This window comes from Procambarus clarkii, chromosome 50, assembly GCF_040958095.1.
Source record: "Procambarus clarkii isolate CNS0578487 chromosome 50, FALCON_Pclarkii_2.0, whole genome shotgun sequence".
NCBI lineage: Eukaryota > Metazoa > Arthropoda > Malacostraca > Decapoda > Cambaridae > Procambarus > Procambarus clarkii.
Genome location: NC_091199.1, coordinates 27,301,853 through 27,323,564, shown reverse-complemented (window position 1 = coordinate 27,323,564; position 21,712 = coordinate 27,301,853). Strand labels below are relative to the sequence as shown.

Sequence of the window (21,712 nt, the reverse complement as noted above, 5' to 3'; positions counted from 1 at the left end):
ATGGTATGTACTGGTGCCTTATGGTGTATACTGGTACTTTATGTTGTGTACTGGTGCCTTATGGTGTGTACTGGTGCCCTATACTGTGTACTGTTGCCTTAAGGTGTGTACTGGTGCCTTATGGTGTGTACTGGTACCTTATGGTGTGTACTGGTACCTTTTGGTGTGTACTGGTGCCTTATGGTGTGTACTGGTGCCTTATGGTGTGTACTGGTGCCTTATGGTGTGTACTGGTGACTTATGGTGTGTACCGGTGCCTTATGGTGTGTACTGGTGCCTTATGGTGTGTACCGGTAACTTATGGTGTGTACCGGTGCCTTATGGTGTTTACCGGTGCCTTATGGTGTGTACTGGTGCCTTATGGTGTGTACCGGTGACTTATGGTGTGTACCGGTGCCTTATGGTGTGTACCGGTGCCTTATGGTGTGTACTGGTGCCTTATGGTGTGTACCGGTGCCTTATGGTGTGTACTGGTGCCGTATGGAGTGTACTGGTGCCTTATGGTGTGTACTGGTGCATTATGGTGTGTACTGGTGCATTATGGTGTGTACTGGTGCATTATGGTGTGTACTGGTGCCTTATGGTGTGTGTTCTGGTGCCTTATGGTGTGTACTGGTGTTATATGATGTGTACTGGTGCATTATGGTGAGTACTGGTGCCTTATGGTGTGTACTCGTACCTTATTGTGTGTACTGGTGCCTTATGGTGTGTTCTGGTGCCCTATGGTGTGTGTTCTGGTGCCTTATGGTGTGTACTGGTGCCTTATGGTGTGTACTGGTGCATTATGGTGTGTACTGGTGCCTTATGGAGTGTACTGGTGCCTCATGGTGTGTACTGGTACCTTATTGTGTGTACTGGTGCATTATAGTGTGTACTGGTGCATTATGGTATGTACTGGTGCCTTATGGAGTGTACTTGTACCTTATAGTGTATACTGGTGCCTTATGGTGTGTTCTGGTGCCTTATGGTGCGTACTGGTGCCTTATGGTGTGTACTGGTGCTTTATGGTGTGTACTGGTGCCTTATGGTATATACTGGTTCCTTATGGTGTGTACTGGAGCTTTATGGTGTGTACTGGTGCCTTATGGTGTGTACTGGTGTCATATGGTGTGTACTGGTGCTTTCTGGTGTGTACTGGTGCCTTATGGTATATACTGGTGCCTTATAGTGTGTACTGGTGCCTTATGGTGTGTACTGGGGCCTTATGGTGTGTACTGGGGCCTTATGGTGTGTACTGGTGCTTTTTGGTGTGTACTGGTGCCTTATGGTGTGTTCTAGTGCCTTATGGTATGTACTGGTGCCTTATGGTTTGTACTGGTGTCTTATGGTGTGTACTGGTGCCTTATGGTGTGTACCGGTGCCTTATTGTATGTACTGGTGCCTTATGGTGTGTACTGGTGCCTTATGGTATGTACTGGTGCCTTATGGTGTGTACTAGTGTCTTATGGTGTGTACTGGTGCCTTATGGTGTGTACTGGTGCCTTATGGTATGTACTGGTGCCTTATGGTGTGTTCTGGTGTCTTATGGTGTGTACTGGTGTCTTATGGTGTGTACTGGTGCCTTATGGTGTGTACTGGTGTCTTATGGTGTGTACTGGTGTCTTATGGTGTGTACTGGTGCCTTATGGTGTGTACTGGTGCCTTATCGTGATTTTTATATATAAGCCGCAAATATTCAGTTTTCTAACTCATTAAATAAGTCACAAGGAACTGTGAACGTAACTTTGCTCTTACTCTCACCTTCCTGGACCCCTCGCTGGTCCTCCTGCAACTGGTGTATAGCAATCTGGTTAATAATGACGGTACCAGTCAGGTCCAACTCCTCCGTGTGGTCCATGATGGCCTCTGGGAAGGCGGCCGACCAGACCACTAGGACACAGAGGAGAGGCAGCAGACAGACAGACATGACTCTCACCACCACACTCACACTACACACTAACCAACACCCTGCATGACTGCTGGCTGGCTGGCTGGCCACCACGCACTAAGTACACCCGCGCTCAACGCCCACACTGATAGGTAGTGGGGCGTTGAATCACCAGGAAACTCTCCTTCAATATGGCCAGTTCTTATATATGCTTTACAAACAGGAGAGGTCCAGTGAGAATAATGAGCATAAAAGAAGAAGAAAGAATGTAGAGATCTGTTAATAAGAAGGTTAAGCTATAAGAGGACTGCGCCTCACAACCAGGGAGGTTATAACTAACTGAGAGGATTTGATCATAACATCAAATACTGAGTGTAATGTACAAGGTGAACAGGGACAGCTTGTTTTTAATGAGAGAAAGATTAATAGAACATAAGTTGAGGATAGAAACACAAATTAATAGAAAAAGATAAGGACATACTCATACCCTGTATGTGTAGTCAACAAGTAGTATGCACTGGAAGAAGAAGTTGCAGAAGCCACCTCTCTTCAAAATTTTTAAGCCAAGATCCGACAAAGAATGTGAACGTGAGAATAGTTAAACTGTAATACAACAAGTACAACAAAGCCCGAGTAGGAGAGGTTTAGAGTGCTACGCTTCACTTACCTTAGCAACACGTCCAAAGACCAAGTCCATTCTATCCAGTGGCTGACCCATAAGACACATTCATCAGTTTTAACATTTTGTTCATTTAAAACAGAAGTTTTCTGAAATATAAATTAGTATATTATCAAATTGTGCATATTTAGACATTTGTTAGGTTAGGTGTTTAGGTTCTGTTGGCGCTTATTTGTATTTGTATATAAGCAGGTAAAGCATTTACAGCGATGTGGTTCAAACAAAAGGCCTCAGTGAATCACATGTTCTGGAAGTGTTCTGACGTCATCAGTCGTGAATTGTTGGAAAAACCGACACCATTTACCAACTCTCAAATTAACACATAGAAAATGAGACACAGTGGAAATTTCCGGCAGTAGAAAACGGGGGATGTCATTGCCACATCACTATGAGATTCACCAGCTATATTAATGTGAAATCTTCTTAATACCATAGTTTTTGGACTGTAAACATCTTAAAAACATTTCACTTGAATCAACTTAATTATCAGTACTAAAACAGAATAAATGTAAGCCTTCCATTCACTTCTTGACATCTGGACAACATAGCCGAGGTATCAGTGGAAAGAGGGAGGGAGAGAGCAGTCACCATTAACATCATACCAGTCTTGCTGGGGCAAATCTAGCCCCAATAATTTTCCTTGGAACACAGTGTTATGTGAATAAAGTGCTCTCATTGTCAACACATGATATATGTCTACTATAAGGGGAAGTGTTCTTCCGAAACCCATTTATTATCTTTCATTTCTGGTCAGTAATGTTATGTAGCTATAGGGTAAACCGGTCAGAATGCAAAGCGAGAACAAACAACAAGGTGATAGATATTCACCTCTCATTATTTAAATTGCCTCTATTTCCTCTGATATAGCTGTCATATTAGGATTACTGCCAGTACAGTGTGTGCCCTTTGACAGGTGTAATTGAAGAGGAACAAGAATTACTAGTTATCTAGTACTGCAGTACATGAGTTGGCAGCTAGCTTCACAAACAAAGTGTATCAACTGGCTTCTTCATCCGAGTTCATATCTGGTTGCCTAGGACAAAATCAGCAATACAAGATAAGGCGTCCCCATTTAATTACTAATATATGTAGTCTAATACTGTAGTGGATGTCTACCAATCAACAATTTTTATTGCTAGACGAAGTATATAAATAATAAACCCCCCAGAATGTGTAAGGAAAAAGATTTGTGGGAAATTTAAACATCATACAGTTTACTATCGAAATAAATAAACATAGAAATAAATTCCTGTTTAAAATGCAATAAAGTTTAATGTAAATTGCAAAATAAAGCCCACAGGTCAGTTTCTCCACATGAGTAGTGTGTAAACCATTTATCATTCATAAACGGGTGGTTTGGCGGGTGCATGGATTGGTCTTTGGCCTTCGTTTACGAGGACGCGCTGCCCTTGGTCACTGATTGGTAAGTACCACCCCCTTCCTCACTACCCCACCACCACCTTCACTACACACACCACCACCATCATCCACCCCATCACCCCCACCTTCACTAAACCATCCACTACCCTGCATCTATGCTCTATAAATTACAATAGAACATCTCCCACTACCTTCCACCTACACACCACCAACCACCATTCCCCAGCGTACATGCAACCATATAAACAGTAAAGCATAGAATTACAAAGAACATTGAAAGACATAAAATAACACAGAGCAACATAACAGAAAAGGGAAAACAAAGAACAAAAAAAAATACATAGGAAAGTACATGAACTACACATAAAAACAGCTAGTCAAAACAGTACAAGCAGTGATCTATAAAGCACAAAGAAACATGAGAACAACAACAAAAAATAGAAAACAAAAAAAACAAATAAGCGTACAACAGAAACAAAAAAAAAAGAATCAGAATGATACAGTACAAAATAATACAAATCTAGTAACAAGCCAGCCTGAAAGGCCACACAAGCAATACTACAAGCCAAGACAGACAGGAAGTTCATAACCGGAACACGCAGGAACCGGCAACAAACACACACACAAACAGTCCTAGAACCAACACAAGCATCAGAACACAACACACACACAGCACAGCCAAAAAAAAAAAATGCACTCAGAACAAATACACAAACACACCGCCCAACAGGGCGAAACCAAACCAGACATAGAACCGCAGACAGGGTAAGAAAATAAACAGAGTACCCAAAGAAACACAGGCGCTAACGATACTTGTCTGGAAACTCCTTGGCTGGGAAGCGCAAGCAGTACGCCTCCCATATCAGCTGGACGTCCTCGGACACTTGTCTACCAGGAGACGCACAAGGCCGAGGCATCCAATCAGGCACCCCATAAATAAACCCCTTCAACCTCGGTACCCAAATAGTCGACGAGCACCACGGGCCCTCACGCACCCGGTCGTCCCAAACGAGGTCCAAAACCCGTGACTTAGGGACCACGCCCCCGCCGGCTGCGAGCACAGGGAGGGGGTCTACACTAGGTGGTTTCGCACTGGTATCGGCACTGGCACTGGAAGGTTCGTCGGGCGCCGCACAGGGCTCCGTACCAACCGGCGAACGAGGCTTCTCACAAGGCCTCTCACGAGGCTTCACACGAGGCTGTACACTAGGGGAACCCGCAGAGGATACAGACGAGTCGGGGCCCCCTCCACCAAGCAGATGAGCAGAGGCACCTCGGCGCACATCCTTCCGTAAGACCACGGCGAGGTCCCGTGCGGCAGGAACAACCTCCCACCGAGGGGAGTCATCAGCAGTAGGTATAGGGGGTGATTTCGGAGGCAGCACAGAGCCCCTCACAGCACCGCCAACCACGACAGGAGACGTCGGAACAACGGATTCTTCCACCTCCACCCAAGGCACCCCACGAAGGGGGGACACACTCCGGACTCGCCTCGAGCGCTTGGGGACAGGCTGCCGGTCATCCAAGCTATCACCCCCATCATCCCGTAACACAGTAGAACACTCCAATGGACGCGCTCTCAAGGCCCGGCCCCTAAGAACCGCAGCCTCCACGACCGGGGGCACTGGACCACACACCACAGGAGACTCCTCGCCGCTAACATCCAAAGGGGCAGGAGACGCCACATGTAGGGACGGAGCAGGCACGGGCGGCTGAGACGGAGCGGGCAGGGGCGACAGGGGCACGGACGTCGAAGGCGGGGAAGCTGGTGACAGGGGGCGAGGCCGCCACAACCCCTACGTCAACATCCACACCACCATCCAACATCATCACGGGGAGACAGGTCCGGGGCCGACAGCGGGGGAAAATCCTCCTCCTGGAAAAGGTTGACAGGGGTGACCCGGCGCTCCTCACACCCGGCGGCCAGGTGACCCGGCAGGCCGCACCGGAAACAAGTCCGAGGTTGTCCTGCGTGAAAAACACGAATTGGGAACCCCAACAGCATGATGGAGGACGGCACAGAACCCCGGAGGCGCATGGCGAGAGTGCGGGTCCCACACGGAACCCCCTTCCATCTCCCGGTAAGGACAGCATTCATCCTCACATGTAGAACCCGCCCAAACCGGGCAAAGTACCTACGTAGAAGATCCTCAGGGAACTCAAAGGGCATCCCATGCACAGCCACATACGTCGTGGCTCCACAACGGTCGGATAGGGTTACCGACCCACCATCCCCAGGAAGATCGAAAGAGCGCCCATCATAGCGCGTGACGATATCTTGATAAATCATAAATCGCCGGAGAGTTGAACTTGACTATTGCCCGCCGGCCGGCGAGCACCTGCACACCACATACAGACTCCACTTGGACACGTAACATATCAATCATTACCACCTCCACAGCGTGGTACGAAGCAATCCCAGAAAACTCCAGGCCAATGGAGGCCTGCCTGGAGACACGGGGCACAGGCTCCCCCATGATCGCAGACCGTCACGGCCCCAAGGGCCCCTCAGCAATAACACGGCACACAAGCCACGTCAGCAGCGACACCAGGTCCTCACCCCTCGCCGGGTCAACAACAACTCATGTACGCTGTTTTACCTTATTTTAACAATAAAAAAAAAAAAAAAAAAAAAAAAAAAAAAACACCATTCCCCATAACCCTCCACCTTGACACTTCCGCTAGGCCTTGGGCTGATAGGATGTGCGTGCCTCTTCTCCCCTCTAGGGGTTAAGTTCCTCGTACCCAACTCTTGTGTTTGATAGCCAGGATGTATCGAGACAATACTATTGTGTAGCTGAGTGTTCTGACACTATAGCATAAGTCACTAGTAAAAGAGGAACCCTAGAGTGAACTAATATCTTGGGAGCACACTCAGGCTTAGGAGCTGGAGGCCTGGAGAGAGGCTAGCTGGCCTCCACCGCTCCCTACCAGGGGAAGCCTACCAAACGTTAGTGTTTGATGCATAGCTGGTGCTAATAACACAGCATTACTTGCACAGGGTACTTGGGACTCACTGTAAGACTCTCTAGCAAGAAGAGATATATCTAAAGGCATCACCAGCTTCAGGCAACAACTACAGCAATGAGAGTGGTGGGATTGTAACCTGACCCCCCCACGGGCCCACTGTCCCAACAGTCTTTCCCACCCCCTCCCTAACAGGAGGGTGACACAGCCACCAACATTAAATGATGCCAGCTTTGTATAGAGCACCTGTACATTCATAGTTATAAGACTTCCTCATTATCTCTTACTCTTCTCACTTCGCCATTTCAATAAGTCAAGTGGAACGGCCCATGGCCCATGCGGTTACCTGTAAAATCTGGGAGACCAATTGATTTGTGTATCTGTTCACCCTTGTAGCAGGGTTTGACTGTCTTTGGGGACCTTCTATCCACAAATAGGACATAGGAGAATAAGTCACTGAGGGTTAACCTCTACGAGTCACAACCAACCAAGTAGAAGGACGGAGTGCTTAGCCCTCAGCTAAGGAGAGCTTATTCTTAGGAAGGGATAGGAAGAGAAACAAGAAAACAGAAAAGAATGAACTAGTACTGAGACTATGAGAGGTCACCGGGTAAAAATCCTCCCCCTTGTGGGGGTGGGGGACACAAGCTATGATAAACAGAATGAACTAGCCAATCTTTTGTTCACTCTCAAGGTACGATTTTCTAAACTAATAACCACAAAGACTCCTCATTCATAGCACTATGTTACCAGGATGAAGATGTTGACACAGTCGTCAAGGGAAAAAGTATATGTAAATTGATGGGGAAACATTTTCAGGTCATTATTTCCCCAGAGCTGCAGGCCAGGAAGACAATAGTCTTGAAGAGACTTGATGCATCACTTACTAACAATACCCCGGAAAATATAAAACGCCACATAGAAGAAAGGAATGATTGGGCCAAGGTAGAAGAAGTAATTCTCATGCCGAGATTGTCTACCATGATAAAAATAAGATTCGAAGAAATCTCCATGGCACAGAAAGCTCTCAGTCAAGGTATCCATTGCCACTACTACCACCTTAGCACGGACAACTACAACCTTGAGCAAGAAGAATACTGTAACATAACCCCTTGTTGGACATGCTATAAATACGACCACACAGCCGCAGATTGCCAACAAACGGTCAAAGTATGTTCAGAATGCGCTGAGCAGGGACACATATTCAGAGATTGCACAAATAAATCAAACCCCAAATGTCTCAATTGTGGGGGTCCCCCACAGCACGCTGGCATCAATCTGTCACACTAGAAAGAACATCCGAAAACAAAAAAGGGCCGATGACGCAGCAACAAACACAGCAACAGCCAATAATACCTATGCAGGTATAACTACCACCAATGCTTGGTCAAATATGGTATCACACAATCCAGCAAACACTACCCCACACAATCCAGCAAACACTACCCCACACAATCCAGCAAACATGACCTGACAGGTAATTGGGGACCTACCAACAAAGATCCTGAGCAGTATGATCTTTGCTCACTTAGAAAACTTAGCAAGTCCAGGGTCATTTGGATCCGTAATTAAAGAAACGTACAGGAGGAAAGGTCTCCCAGAAATGGTATTCCCAGACAATCCTTCCACACTTAACATCATAAAAGCCCTGGTGGCCAGCAATATAATCAGCATTCCCACATCTGAGACTAACTCCCAACAAGTGTCAGGACCCACGAATGCAGAGACCTAACACCAGGGAAGTTGAACTAACACCAGTCGCACTATCCACCACTAATGACCCCCAAGGAGGGCCTACAAACATACAAGCACCACAGGAGACACAACTATTAGCGAATTCCGATGAGGTAACTGAGGCAGATCACAGACACACAGTGGGCATCAATGCTTACCACACACATACAGACAATGCTGCAAACTCAGACACAGTCACCCAGGACTAAGCAGAGATCCCAAACAATACCGAATTCTTCTCAAGAAACGAAACCCATACGGTTAACTACAAGATCCTCAAAGAACGTATACGAACTCAGCACGTAAAATTCCAACACAATATCCCTAATGCTAATACGAAATACGTCTACAATTATATAATGTCGCATGCTTTCAACCAAACCCCCATAACCATTCAACAGATAAGCAGCAGTCTGTTTAACACAATGCACAACGGACATGCATCGATCCAAAACAATCCACGAGGTGGAAGTGACCTATCAGTTTCAACATAGCCATCCAGTTATTACCAATAATTCAACACAATGTTCTAAGCTGGACTCCATACAGAGCATTGAAACTCAGCAACTTGTACAGAGAAATAGACCCAGATTTAATACTCATTAACAGCCATGGAAAAAAGGATAGTGAGAAGATAAAGATTTTCTATTACAAAATTTACCAGGTCAACAGAGCTGACCAAGCCAACGATGGAGCAGCAATTGCTGTAAGGAAAAATATTCGAAACAAAATTCTAGACAATTTTCAAGTAAACTTCCTTGCCATGGAACTCCGAACTACGAAAGGTACAATCTTCATAGGAACGTGTTACCAACCACCAAGACGACCTTACCTTTCCCTGACCGACATCATGAAACTCACCAGAAGGAACAGACCTGCCTACTTCCTGGGAGATCTGAACGCCAAATACAGAACACTGGGACATGGATGGAACAACCAGGCAGGAGATGCCATCCACAATATGATAAGGAACGGCAATCTAACCCACCTGGGCCCAGACTTCCCAACTTATGTCAGACAAGGACACAGTGGTAAACCAGACATAATACTGTCAAACAACCACCACTTCTTAAACACCCGCATAGAAAGGGGCCCAGAGAGCACAAGCGACCCCCTACCAATAATAATGAAGCTATCGGCTAACCCCATTCAGAAACCCTCACCACCAAGACTTCAATACACAAAAAACTGACTGGGAAGCGTTCAAAAGCAGTGCACAGGAAATCAGTGTCACAGACTTTAATGGAAAGGAAACATCATGCATAAATACAGAGCTAAATACGTGTATTAGCACCATAGAAAAATGCATGAACGATCATATCCCCGTAGCTCACCACATAATGCTCCCACACCCCCAAGCCACTGAGACACTTAGGACACTGCAAACCAGATATAACAATCCTCTACAACTCATAACGCACAACGGGTGGACGGGCGAGCACAAAAGACTATAAAGAAAGTTACAAGACGAGCTTTAAGATCTATACAAAATAGAATACACCAAAAAATGGGATGACCTAATAAGCAAAATTTAAGCCGACTACAGAAACCCAGGAAAGTTCTGGAAGAAAGTGATGGAAAACTCAGGTGAAGGAACACCCTGAATCATAGACGCTTAAGGAAATAAACTCTATGAGGAAAGTGAACAAGAACAGGAATTCAGGAAGTTCTGTGAAAAAATATTCAGGATAAACCCGGAAACAAATTTAAACTTTTGCCCCATTATTGAAAGGGAAATTACAACTCAAGTCGTTAACTGAGCTGAAGCACTACTCCCGACGCAAACAATAGACCTTAACAACATCTGCAATGACTGTCACCTTATGAAACACATAACTATTGCAGAGGTCCATAAAACAATTATGGGTTCCAAGAACACGGCGCTGGGCAAGAGCAAGATAAATAAGATGGTATTATCCAACCTACCAGTGATTGCACTCCATCAATACACTTGTATAGTAAATACAGCTCTTGCATCTGAACTATTCCCCACATACTTCAAGAATGCCACAATAGGATTAATGCCCAAGCCAGGTAAACCCCCAACCCAAACTGAAAATTACAGGCCAATTTCCCTCCTCGAAGTACGAGGCAAAATATTTGAAAAAATAATCAGTCAGAGACTTGTGAAGTACATGGAAGAGGAGAAGTATTACACCAGGCAGGAAGGGTTTAGGAACCGCAGAGGGCCCAATACAGCAATAGCCCTGATCTACGAGCATATAGCCAACGCAGTGTCGATAAAAGATCAGTGTAATATAGTGCTTAGAAACGTTTCGAAAGCCTTCGAAAAAGTATGGCACACAGGCCTAAAATATAAGATATATGAGCTAGGATTCCCTGTGAGATTTACAGCTACTCTCTGCAGCTTTATAGACAACAGAACTGCTAGGCTCAATATCGGCAGCTACTTGGGTGACTGAATAATAGAACTGAAAAGTGGAGTACCACAAGGAAGCTGCGTCTCCCCCACTCTATTCAACATATTTGCAGGTGACCTACCCCAACCCCAACATGGAGAATACATCACGTACGCTGACGATATCACCCAAATAATATGCCAACCGGGTCCTTACCTTGAGGTGCTTCCGGGGCTTACCGTCCCCGCAGCCCGGTCGTCGACCAGGCCTCCTGGTTGCTGGACTGATCAACCAGGCTATTGGACGCGGCTGCTCGCAGCCTAACGTATGAGTCACAGCCTGGTTGATCAGGTATCCTTTGGAGGTGCTTATCCAGTTCTCTCTTGAACACTGTGAGGGGTTTGCCAGTTATGTCCCTTATGTGTAGCGGAAGTGTGTTGAACAGTCTCGGGCCTCTGATGTTGATAGAGTTCTCTCTCAGAGTACCTGTTGCACCTCTGCTTTTCAACGGGGGTATTCTGCACATCCTGCCATGTTTTCTGGTCTCATGTGATGTGGTCTCATTTCTGTGTGCAGGTTTGGGACCAGCCCCTCTAATATTTTCCACGTGTAAATTATTATGTATCTCTCCCGCCTGTGCTCAAGGGAGTACAGATTTAGGCTCTTTAGTCGGTCCCAATAGTTTAGATGTTTTACTGAGTGGATTCTAGCAGTAAAGGATCTCTGCACACTCTCCAGGTCAGCAATTTCTCCAGCTTTGAAAGGGGCTGTCATTGTGCAGCAGTACTCCACTCTAGAGAGCACAAGCGTTTTGAAAAGTATCATCATCGGTTTAGCATCTCTAGTGTGAAAAGTTCTTGTTATCCAACCTGTAATTTTTCTTGCAATTGTGACGGCTACTTTATTGTGTTCTTTAAAGGTAAGGTCTTCCAACATGAGTACACCCAGATCCTTTACATTGCCTTTTCGTTCTATGTTATGATTTGCCTGAGTTTTGTACGTGGTTTCCGTTTTTATATTTTCATTTTTTCCATAGCGCATGAGCTGGAACTTATGTTCGTTAAACACCATATTATTTTCTGTAGCCCATAGAAAGACCTGATCTACATCTGATTGGAGGTTTGCCGTGTCCTCTATGTTGCCTACTCTCATGAAGATCCTAGTGTCATCTGCAAAGGATGATACAGTGCTATAGGTTATGTTCTTGTCTATGTCCGATAAGAGGATGAGAAAAAGTACTGGAGCAAGCACAGTACCCTGGGGGACTGAGCTCTTCACGGTTGATGGGCTGGATTTTATTTATTCTGTTAGTCAGTAAATTGTAGATCCATCTGCCTATTTTTCCGGTAATTCCTTTTGAACGCATTTTATGTGCAATAACACCATGGTCACATTTATCAAAAGCTTTTGCGAAATCTGTGTAAATTACATCCGCGTTTTGTTTGTCTTCAATATCATCTAATGCCATATCATAGTGGTCCAGCAACTGGGACAGGCAAGAGCGCACTGTTCTGAAACCATGTTGTCCGGGGTTATGGAGATGCTGAGATTCCATGGATTTTGTGATCTTACTTCTTAGCACTCTCTCAAAAATTTTTATGATGTGCGATGTTAGTGCTATCGGTCTGTAATTTTTTGCCTCTGCCATATTTCCTCCTTTATGAAGTGGTGCTATCTCTGCTGTTTTTAGTATATCAGGGATAACGCCAGTATCTAGGCTTTGTCTCCACAGAATGTGGAGGGCCTGCGATAGTGGTTTTTTACCGTTCTTGATGAATATGGAGTTCCAAGAATCCGGGCCTGGTGCAGAGTGCATAGGCATACTATTTATGGCTTCTTCAAAATCCAGTGGGGATAGGGTGACGTCTGATATATGATTTGATGTTGGTATCATATCCATGAAAAATTCATTTGAGTTATCAATCTTTAGTGCGTTTAATGGCTCGCTGAAAACAGTCATACTGTTTCCTCAGTAGCTCACTCATTTCTTTGTTGTCATCGGTGAAAGTTCCTTCTCCCTTTCGCAGGGGCCCGATACTAGATGTGGTTTTTGATCTTGATTTTGCATAGGAGAAAAAATATTTCGGATTTTTCTCTAATTCACTGATGAGCTTTTGCTCTCTTTGCCTCTCCTGGGTTTTGTATGATTCTTGTAGCTTGAGTTCAATTGTTTCTATTTCTCTACCTAACCTTCTTCGCCGTTCTTGAGATAGGGTGCGACTCTCAAGTTGCTCTGTAATTCGTTTTCTTCGCCTATATAGGGAACGACGTTCCCGTTCCAATCTGCATCTCGTCCTCTTTTTTTTCTTAGGGGTATGCGGTTTGAACATATTTTTAGTGCTACTGAGCTTATTTTTTCCAGGCACTGGTTCAGGTTTGCACTTTCTAGCTGATCTTCCCAGTTTATTTCTGTGAAGTCCTGGTTTATTTGCTCCCAGTTTATCTGTTTATTATTGAAGTTGAATTTGCTGAAATCTCCTCCACCTAGAATCTGGACTGGTTTTGATGGTCTATTCCCCATGGTTGTCATAACTTCAATTAAGTTGTGATCTGAGTAACAGGTATTTGTAATCATTATGTTCCTGATCAATTCATCATTATTAGTGAAAATGAGGTCCAGCGTGTTCTCCTTCCTAGTTGGTTCTACTATTTGCTGGTTTAAGGCAAACCTGTCACACATTCGTAGCAGGTCATTTCCATGTGCCTGTTCATTTAGGCTACTTCCTGGTATTCTTTCTGATATTACTGTATTAGCCAGGTGCTTCCATTTCAGGTGTCGTAGGTTGAAGTCCCCAAGCAGGATGATGTTCGGAGCTGGATTTGCGAGGTTTTCCAAGCAGTGTTCTATTTTCATTAGTTGGTCTTTAAACTGCTGAGGGTTTGCCTCCGGTGACTTATATGCAAGGACAATAACTACATTTAGGATCTCTATTTTGATTATCAGCACTTCCACCATATCATTTGAGGTGTTTAGCAGCTCAGTACAGATGAGTGTGTCTTTGACGTAGAGGCTGACCCGACCCTGAAGCCGGTGTTTCCTCTCACATCTGAAAAGATTGTACTCTGAGATCCATATTTCACCATTATGGTAGTCCTTTGTGTGGGTTTCTGTTAGGGCTGCAAACACTGCATTTGCCTCATGAAGGAGACCATCTATAAAGTGAACTTTGTTGGATTTGCGTGTTTTTATACCCTGGATGTTGGCAAATATAAATGATGTTATCGTGTTAGTGGAAGTGCTGGATGCCTTACTTGGTGTTAATATCTAAGGCTCTGGTAAGGAGGCCACTGTGTTTGCGTCCTCTCTAGCATTTGACCGAGTTGGTGGTAGAGTCTGGTCATTTTCAGCCATTCTTCTCCTCCTCCTCTTGCTAAAAAATTATCCCAGTCGATGGAGTAGTGGCTGTTTTCATAGTGGCGGTCTGTCGGTTTTATTTGCTTGGTACCTCTTATATGAAAAGCTGGACATTCAGCATTGAAGCACTCTTTCCTGTCCAAAGAGTTCTTGCAAGCTTCTGGGTGAAAGAATTCGCAGCTTTTGGTACATTTACCTGTATTGAGGAGGTTTCTGCACGTTCTAGGGTGATCGTACATGCATGTTCCATTTGCTCTTCCCGATATCCCATGTTTACAGGTTGCCCATTTGTAATACCAACTGATTTTAGGGTCTTGTTATGTTTGTGTTCCTTTGCCAGGGACCGCACTCTGCTGCGGCGTCCCCGACACTGTGCTCTGCTCTGGGGCCTGCGACACCGCGCTCTGCTCCGGTGCCATTGACACCGTGTTCTGCTCAGGCACCCCCGACTCCCTGCTCTGCTCAGGCGTCCCCGACTCCCCGCTCTGCTCAGGCGCCCCCGACTCCCCACTCTTCTCAGGCGTCTCCGACTCCCCGCTCTGCTCAGGCGTCTCCAACTCCCTGCTCTGCTCAGGCGTCTCCGACTCCCTGCTCTGCTCAGGCGCCCCCAACTTCCTGCTCTGCTCAGGCGTCCCCGACTCCCCGCTCTGCTCAGGCTCCCCCGACTCCCCACTCTGCTCAGGCGTCTCCGACTCCCCGCTCTGCTCAGGCGTCCCCGACTCCCCGCTCTGCTCAGGCGTCCCCGACTCCCCGCTCTGCTCAGGCGTCCCCGAGTCCCTGCTCTGCTCCGGCGCCGCTGCCACCGAGCTGTGTGCTGCATCTGGTTGTACCTTGGTGTCATGTACAGTTTGTTTGAAGACATTAGAAATTGCTATACAGGCATTTATTAGTGATTCTCTGTTTTCGGCGGGAGTTTTATCCGGGATTTCCATCATCTTCAAAAAAGTTACATCATCCTTTTTGCAGAGCTAGTACACAGAGTGGTCACTGGGACCATTTCTCCTTGAATTATTAGTCATGTTGGCACATTTTTTGTGTATGGCTGCTGAACAGAGTTGGCAGTGAAAGCTCTGTTGGTAATCTACCTTCATGTTGCATTCTATGCACGTTCTTATCAAAGCCATTTTTGTTGAACACTTCTGTTCAGTGGTGGTGATCTTACAAGGTCTTACAAGGTGGGGTGTTGACCGTTGGGGGTTGACCGTGGGTGTTGACCGTGGGTGTTTACCAACTTGAGATAGGCCTGGAGGAGGCTGTATGGACTGGCAGTGTTGTTACCACGTGTCACACTCTTAATTTGTTTTGTTCACTTGTTACATTACTTGCATTTTCCCACTAGTTATCTTACAGTAGAGGCGTCTAGTTTCTGTGTCTGGGCACTAGTTACCTGAGTACGTTACACTATTTGAAAGAATACACACAGTGGGTACTGAGGTGGGCCTACATCCAAATGGCCCTTGTTTACATACACACGACGGACTCATTTTGTGAATAAATTGTTAACTTGATAGTAAGATATGTTATCTGTTTTTTTTTATAATAGACACGTTTTGCATAGAGAGCTTAGCACTATGTGCACTGATTTCTTGATGTTTCAATAACGTGGGATGTGATTTAATGACGACTTGGCAACTATCGCCTAAGGCCTCCTGGCACCACGAGTGCAGGCCTTGACTACACACGAATTTCACTTATTTTTCCTTGAACACAAACTGTCGGATGGTAATCACTATGATATATTGTTTAATATGTTGAGACACACTTTAAAAGTTATCTGACTGTGTTTAGTTCCTGTATCACTGAAATATCCCTAGATATATATTGTTTTCCGCGGAGCTCGCATAGCGTGGCCCTTTCCCTCTCACACCCAGAACGGAACGGGTCCATCAAAGCCACTACTAGCCGACAAGACCAAGGCAGCAATTAAATCCATAAACATCTTTGAGAAACAATGGAAAATCAGCACAAACAAACAAAAGTTCCAGATAATACACATTGCAAAATAAAACCCTGACCCCATTATCCCTGACAACTGCCCGATCCAATATAATAATAATAATAATAATAATAATAATAATAATAATAATAATAATAATAATAATAACAATAATAATGATAATAATGATAATAATAATAATAATAATAATAATAATAATAATAATAATAATAATAATAATAATAATAAAAATAATAATAATAATTTATTTAGGAAAAGTACATACATAGTTGCAGAGTTACAGTACAAACATTCTGTTAGATTTATGATAGAGGTAGTACATACAGTACCTCAAGCCACTAGTACACATAGCGTTTCGGGCAATATGCGTAGGTAGGCAGAATACTGGGACCCTTGATCAATAAAACAGGGATAAAAATTCACATAAAGGACCGATTAAACAAAGCCAAAGCAGCCTTTGGGAAACTGAGGAGATTCCGAAGCCTCAGCACGAACATTCAGATGCACCTATATAGTGCTCTAATTCGGCCGCATCTTGAGTATCCCCCAGTACCACTGCACACCTTAAAGAAAATTAACTTGCAAAAACTAAAAGCAGTTCAAACTAAGGCACTAAGGAGAACAGCAAAACACCGTCCACCATATGACCAGACAATCCAGGAACTCCATGAACTCCTGAACATACAACCACTAAATATCAGACTACATCACCAACCCATCAGGGTGTGGAACACCATCGAAATGTTAGAGGACCCAATGTTAGAAAGATTACTCCAAGATGAGACGCCGCTCCCACAGCTGGTGGCCCAAGAGCCTCAATTCACTAGATGAAAACCCCGCCCCACAGTACATAATTCCCAGGTGAAATACTGACCAGAAACCCCCCAATAATTGGAAACAATTTAGTATTTATGTATGTGTATATGGATACATGTGTGTGTACATATGTGAATATATATGCATGTATAAATAAATCAATAATAATTAAAAACAGAAATAAAGAGCCTTAAACAGAACAACATGTTTGGAAGCATCAGGGTGTGTATATATAAATGCTACACAGTATTCATCAATAGACATTCGTATATGTTGAAATACATGTGAAGAACCTCACACTCACAGCTCCCTGACAAGAGAGAAAGCTTAGCTTAGCTGCCAACACCCACACATCGTGTCAGCAAGGCGGACAGCCCGCCTGCTTTCATAACTCTCACTGTATTTCCCACTTCTAAACTTTGCTTCACCTATGCCTCTCCACCCTCTTTACTCTAAAAAAAAAAATCCCACCCTCACGCCACCAACCACCATCCCTTACTACCCTCCACCTTTACACCACCAACCACCATCCCTCTACCCTCCACCTTCATACTACCAACAAACATCCTCCACTACCCTCCACCTTCACACCACCAACCAGCATCCCCTACTACCCTCCACCTTCACACCACCACCCTCCACCTACACATCACCACCCTCCACCTTCACACCACCACCCTCCACCTTCACACCACCACCCTCCACCTTTACACCACCACCCTCCACCTTCACACAACCACTCTCCAACTTCACACAACCACCCTCCAACTTCACACAACCACCCTCCACCTTCACACCACCACCCTCCACCTTCACATCACCACCCTCCACCTTCACATCACCACCCTCCACCTTTACACCACCACCCTCCACCTTCACATCACCACCCTCCACCTTCACACCACCACCCTCCACCTTCACATCACCACCCTCCACCTTCACATCACCACCCTCCACCTTCACATCACCACCCTCCACCTTCACATCACCACCCTCCACCTTCACATCGCCAACCTTCATCCCCCACTTCCCTCCACCATCCCCCACTACCCTTCACCTTCACACCACCAACAACCATCCCCCACTGCCCCCCACCTTCACACCACCAACCATCATTCCCCACCATCCTCCACCTTCACACCACCAACCTCCATCCTCCACTACCCTCCATCTTCACACCACCAACCACCATCCCCCACTACCCTCCACCTTCACACCACCAACAACCATCCCCCACTGCCCTCTATCTTCACACCACCAACCACCATCACCCACCACCTTCACTCCACCAACAATTATCCCCCACTACCCTCCATCTTCATACCACCAACCCTCATTACTCTCCATCTTCACACCACCAACAACCATCCCCCACTACCCTCCATCCTCACACCACGAACCACCATCACCCCCCCCCCCCACCACTTTTACACCACCAATCACCATCCCCCACTACCCTCCATCTTCACACCACCAACCACTATCACCCCCCCCCCCCACCTTCATTCCACCAACATCCAGTTTAGCTTCTAGTTTAGTATTCTCTTTTTCTACTTAATTTTTTCTCTGCAGTTCTAATTTCAACTTCTCTAGTTGGAACTGCCTCGCCTCAGTTGCATCTGCAATTCAAGCTGGAACCATTCCAAGCATCTGTTCCGGCTGCTTCTGCTACTGTGGCTACTCTTACTACTCCTGTTTGACACCTGTGACCTCACTCCATCTTGCCCATCATCTTCCACTCCCCTCTCAGCTCCATTTTGTGCCCTTTGCTCTACCACTTCACTCCTGACTCTCAAATTCCTAAGGATCCAATTTTTCATCAGTGCTTCCTTGGATGATTTTATCCTAATGCCACATCTCCCTGCAATGTATCTCATCTGTTCCTTTGTACATCCCTCCAAGGCCTCAGGTTTCCCTAAATCAACAAACATTTGCACCTTATGCATCTTGTCCTTTGAGTTGTCTAAAAGAGAGAGAAATAACTCGACCTGCAGTTACACGAGCTTATAACAGTTACCTGCTCTCAGACTCAGGCTGTGGGTAAGGCACTCGTTTCAGACACAAGCTCTGTGTGTGTGTGAGACAGTTCTGGTGTAGTCTGCTGCCTGTTCCTCTTTAGCCACCTTCTGTGCCTCAGTCACCTCGTCATCTGGGGTACTCTGTTGCCTGCTCTGATTCAGCCACCCGCTGTGCCTCAGTCACTTCGCCATCTGGGCTAGGCTGCTGCCTGCTTCTTTTCAGCAACCCATTGTGTCTGTTGGAAATTTCCAACACATAATCACTCACAATTAGTACTTCAAGAAGAATTCTTGTACTAACAATTATATTTTCAAATACCACTAACCAGTAGTGCAGTAATATTAACTCATTTGTTACTGTGTAATAACCGCGCCAAATCTTTCCTACTGTTTATGGCGAAGTTGCGTCAGCCAGCTAGCCACAGAGAATAAATTTCCACATATCAGTGGATCAAATAGAGTTCAGTTCTTTACCTACCTTTATTAAGGATAAACATTTACTAATAAGTTTACTTTAATTAGTATATTACCGTTTACTGGAATTCATTTACCCAGCTAGACTAGCTGTTCCAGTGAATAATAATATAATGTAAAACAATTTCCACTCTAACTCTTTTTCGTTTATTTAACGGAGTCTAAGTTAATTGACTTGCACCACGAGAAAATATATGGCCGCATAACACATTTATTTATGACGTAAATATTCGTAATACTCTCTTCCTTCCATATTTACCATTAAATAAATAATATAATTTATGCTCGGGGATCCTACTGGGAGCTATTGCTCATGCGCCACCTCGAGGAGGAAGGTGGAGAGAGACGGCAGCCATTTTCCTGGCGACAAGCAGTGTCTGGACCTTGCGTATTTTACCAGCCCGTATTTGTGTCACCCAGCATCAGCGGATGTCAGAGTGCTAGAGCGACTCCATCATTAATCAGACACTCGGCTTGGCGAACATTATAACGATAAGTCCTACTAATAGTTGGTAGTTTGTGATCACAAGGTAATTAATTTGTAGGATGTTCGCTGTCAGGCGGCATGGACTCTAAATATCAACACGTCAGTCCCATGCTCGATCGCCTCCACAGTTTCATTTAGAAATAGATGTAAATCAACATTGGTATAGGCAATTCTTACATTTTACCTATATATCAGCTTGTTCCATAGTGACAAGAAGAGAAGAAAGCCTCTACCCCCAAGGCGTGTTCTAGGACAGACTGTTTCGACAAGTTCTCTTGACGTGACTGCCCTAACGCTTACATCTATTTCTACAACACAGCTAAGCTGCTGTTTATTTTCTAAATTAGTAAATCACTAACATTTATTTAATTACTGATCTTCAATATAAGATCATATGTTTACTAACCATTTATTAATATTTGTCATGTAATTATTTCTGATATTCTTGATATCTTAATGGCTAATATTTCATGCGAATTTGTATCTATTTTATTGTGCAAGTAACGCATTAGTTTCTTTGTACCAATTTAATCCCCCAAAGGATGTGGTGCGATGCGGCTCAATATTTTCATTTCAATCTACAGTTCACTTAATGCTCTTGAATTACATGATTAATTATTGAGAGATCCATAGGCACTAGTTCTAGGATTTATTTCTAATATTATTTATTCATTTTATTTCCCTTTTAATTATTGGGTGGTCCTTCGCAGCTATCGAAATTAATTATCATTATAATTAATATTCTGAGCCAGATTTACCCACAGTGCCTCAGTCACCTCGCCATCTGTTTGGGCGACTAGGCTTTTTACAAGTAATTTAACACCAACAACAAAATATCAACGCTTTCACCTTGCAATGTGTCAGGCATACTACATAAATCCATCTATCTCTGAAGCATATATTGTTGCCCTCACAACCCTCTATATGTCACCCGCAAGATCAGCTACTCTCGCTACACAACAAGTCTCCTCTATGGTGATTGATCTTCCTGGGAATCACTACAGGGACCTTCAATCAGTGGGTCCGCAAATTAAGTAAATCATCTTGCAGCTTCTTCTATATCGCTGCTACCTCAACTAATGACGAATAAAGGCCACCATGTACCACTGCTACATCAACTCTGGACGCACCACTACCATCATACATGAACCTGTAATTCCATTACCACAAAATAATAAACTATATCCTTCTATCGAAATACAAATAACATTCATTAAATAAAATTATCCTCGCAATTCTATATTCCGTGCACCGGCCTGTACTGTGGGGGGTACTCCCCCACATAGACGAGTCCACACCAAAAATCTTGATCCGCCAGGGGGCTCTCCCCCTCAGTCAGCCCTTGTCCCTGGCCACACTACCTGGGGAGCACACCATAAAATTTTGCCCTGTTTATATACAGCCTACATTCGCAGCCAACTAGACTATTGTTGGTAGGCATTTGCATCGGCTGCTCCTACGGAGCAGCCACAGAGCCTTGAGGTCATACAAAACAATGCTATGCGACTTATATGTGGTGCAATGCTTTCCACTCCTTTCTTTGGACTTTACGTGGTAACAGGCCTCACAAGCTTAGCCACCAGACGGGACATAATGTGTGCCAACTATCTGTCACTCT

The 21,712-nt window shown here is 44.8% G+C and overlaps 1 protein-coding gene across 1 annotated transcript in view; it reads right to left on the bottom strand.

The window, feature by feature from the left end:
- Positions 1-1,931, bottom strand: part of LOC138351539 (putative golgin subfamily A member 6-like protein 3) — a 107,240-nt gene extending 105,309 nt beyond the window's left edge. The window contains exon 1 of the mRNA XM_069303339.1: positions 1,741-1,931. Within this exon, the coding sequence (XP_069159440.1) occupies positions 1,741-1,906 (166 nt within the window). The 5' untranslated portion in view covers positions 1,907-1,931. The remainder of the gene's footprint in view (positions 1-1,740) is intronic.
- Between the last annotated feature and the right edge of the window lie 19,781 nt (positions 1,932-21,712).